This window comes from Cibotium barometz, chromosome 49 (assembly GCF_041138505.1).
Source record: "Cibotium barometz isolate CiBa-2024 chromosome 49, ASM4113850v1, whole genome shotgun sequence".
Classification (NCBI taxonomy): Eukaryota; Viridiplantae; Streptophyta; class Polypodiopsida; order Cyatheales; family Cibotiaceae; genus Cibotium; species Cibotium barometz.
In genome coordinates this window covers 3971323-3973034 of record NC_141094.1, presented here as the reverse complement: position 1 = coordinate 3973034, position 1712 = coordinate 3971323, and the positions used below count along the sequence as shown (strand labels likewise).

Below are 1712 nucleotides of genomic sequence, written 5' to 3'. Positions count from 1 at the left end.
TTGAATAAATATTTTTTGTTAGGATGAGGGGGGGCCGTAAAATACTCGCAAAATTTTTAAAAGCTCGTAAAAAAATTAAACTAAAATAAAATAAACTTACACAAATAAATGAAACTTCACCGAACCCGTCAATGCAGGGTGCCGTCAAAAATCAAGGGCCGGCGGCGGCGGCGGCGGCGGCGGTGGCGGTGGGGCTTTTCACAGGCCGTAATGCTCCGTGAAAACGACAAAAGTTAATGTTTCCACCCAACACAGAACCGTCTCAACACGCTTCATCAACAGAAGAGCGCGCTCTCTCTGACTGTCTCCCTCTCCGCGCGCTCCCCCCTTTGCCTCTCCTGAAGCTCACTAGTTTCGCCTTTATCAATAAGGTTCTAGCTCTCCTGCGAGACATGAGGAGCTTCGGCAAGACTCTAGCAGTGGTTTTTGTGCTGATCTTCTGTAGAGATTATGCTACCTTCAATAAAGCCGTGGTGGCGAAGACGAGGGAGGAGGTGAAGATGGTGTTCTACATGCACGACATCCCTACCTCGGCCAACCCCACGGCCGTTATGGTGGCGGCAGCCAACGGCAATTTCGGCAAGCCATTCGGGCTAGGCGTAACCTTTGTGTTTGACGACAAGCTAACGAAGGGGCCTCACCGACACTCGGGCGTGGTGGGGAGGGGCCAGGGTTTCTACAGCCTTGCTTCTCTCACCAGCCCAGATCTTTTGCTGGTCTTCACGGCCGTGCTGCACACTCCGGAGCACAACGGCAGCACCATCTGCTTCCATGGCTCCGACCGAACTGGCCTGCCCGAGAGGGAGATCGGCGTGGTGGGCGGCACCGGCCACTTCAGATTCGCTCAGGGCTACGCTACCATCCGCACCGTCTCCGTCAACGGCTTGAACGCGGTGTTGAGGTTCAGCGTTACAATGCGGTTTTGACTACCTCCTTGGCAGCTGAAAAATACGAAGCATTGTAATCAACTCTAGTGTCAATTGAAAACTAGGTTTCGTTGTAAACAATTCTGCTTTTTGTATTTCAAATGATTATGTCCGTTGGGGCCTCTCTCTCCCTCTGGACTTGCTTTTTCGGATTTTGTCAAGTTTTCGGACAGCGTGGAAAATGTTAAGCGTGTGGCAAAAAGATTCAGAAAAATGGTGGCCTAAGCCAGTGCTCGAAAAAAAAAACTATTTATTTTTTTTGGAAAATTATATATATATATAATTAAGGAATTATCAATGAAGAGTTTTTTTATTTTTGAAGGTATTTGTATTATATTCCCTCAAATTTTGCAAGTATTGGCATCTTCAAGCTATAAATTTGCAAGTGTTTTTTAAAATTTAAAGGTGATATTACACTGAACCCGGGTTTTTTTCGAGCTATAGAAACCGTAAAGATATGATGATATGCATGTTACTTTGTATGTTGTTTAACTATGAAGGCTAGAATGGTGTGAATGATAGCAATGGTCTTTAGTTCTCATGGGGCTAGAATGGTGTGAATGGTTTTTGGTTCCCTTGGTATTGTTTTGCCACTCCTGTTGGTATATCAAGTTGTAATATTAGGATGCTTTTGTAAGGCGTATCTATAAAAGCACCTATAGTAATATATATAAAAGAGAAAAAACCTTTTGAGAAAGTCTTGAATTCTTGGAGTAAGTCATAAACTTTGAAATATTGCATGTAGAAAGTTTTAGTATTTGTATAATAAAGGTTTTTCATAAACAT

General features: G+C 43.9%; 1 protein-coding gene across 1 annotated transcript; it reads left to right on the top strand.

Annotated features, from left to right (window-relative positions):
- Positions 1-282: 282 nt before the first annotated feature.
- On the top strand, positions 283-1150 carry LOC147610210 (dirigent protein 2-like). Its single transcript, XM_086786293.1, has one exon. The coding sequence runs from the start codon at positions 393-395 to the stop codon at positions 924-926; it is 534 nt and encodes a 177-aa protein (XP_086642419.1). The 5' UTR covers positions 283-392; the 3' UTR covers positions 927-1150.
- Positions 1151-1712: the final 562 nt, after the last annotated feature.

Bases quoted from the DNA above. Each gene is read 5' to 3' on its own strand.
- LOC147610210 (XM_086786293.1), top strand. From the start codon at position 393: ATGAGGAGCTTCGGCAAGACTCTAGCAGTGGTTTTTGTGCTGATCTTC.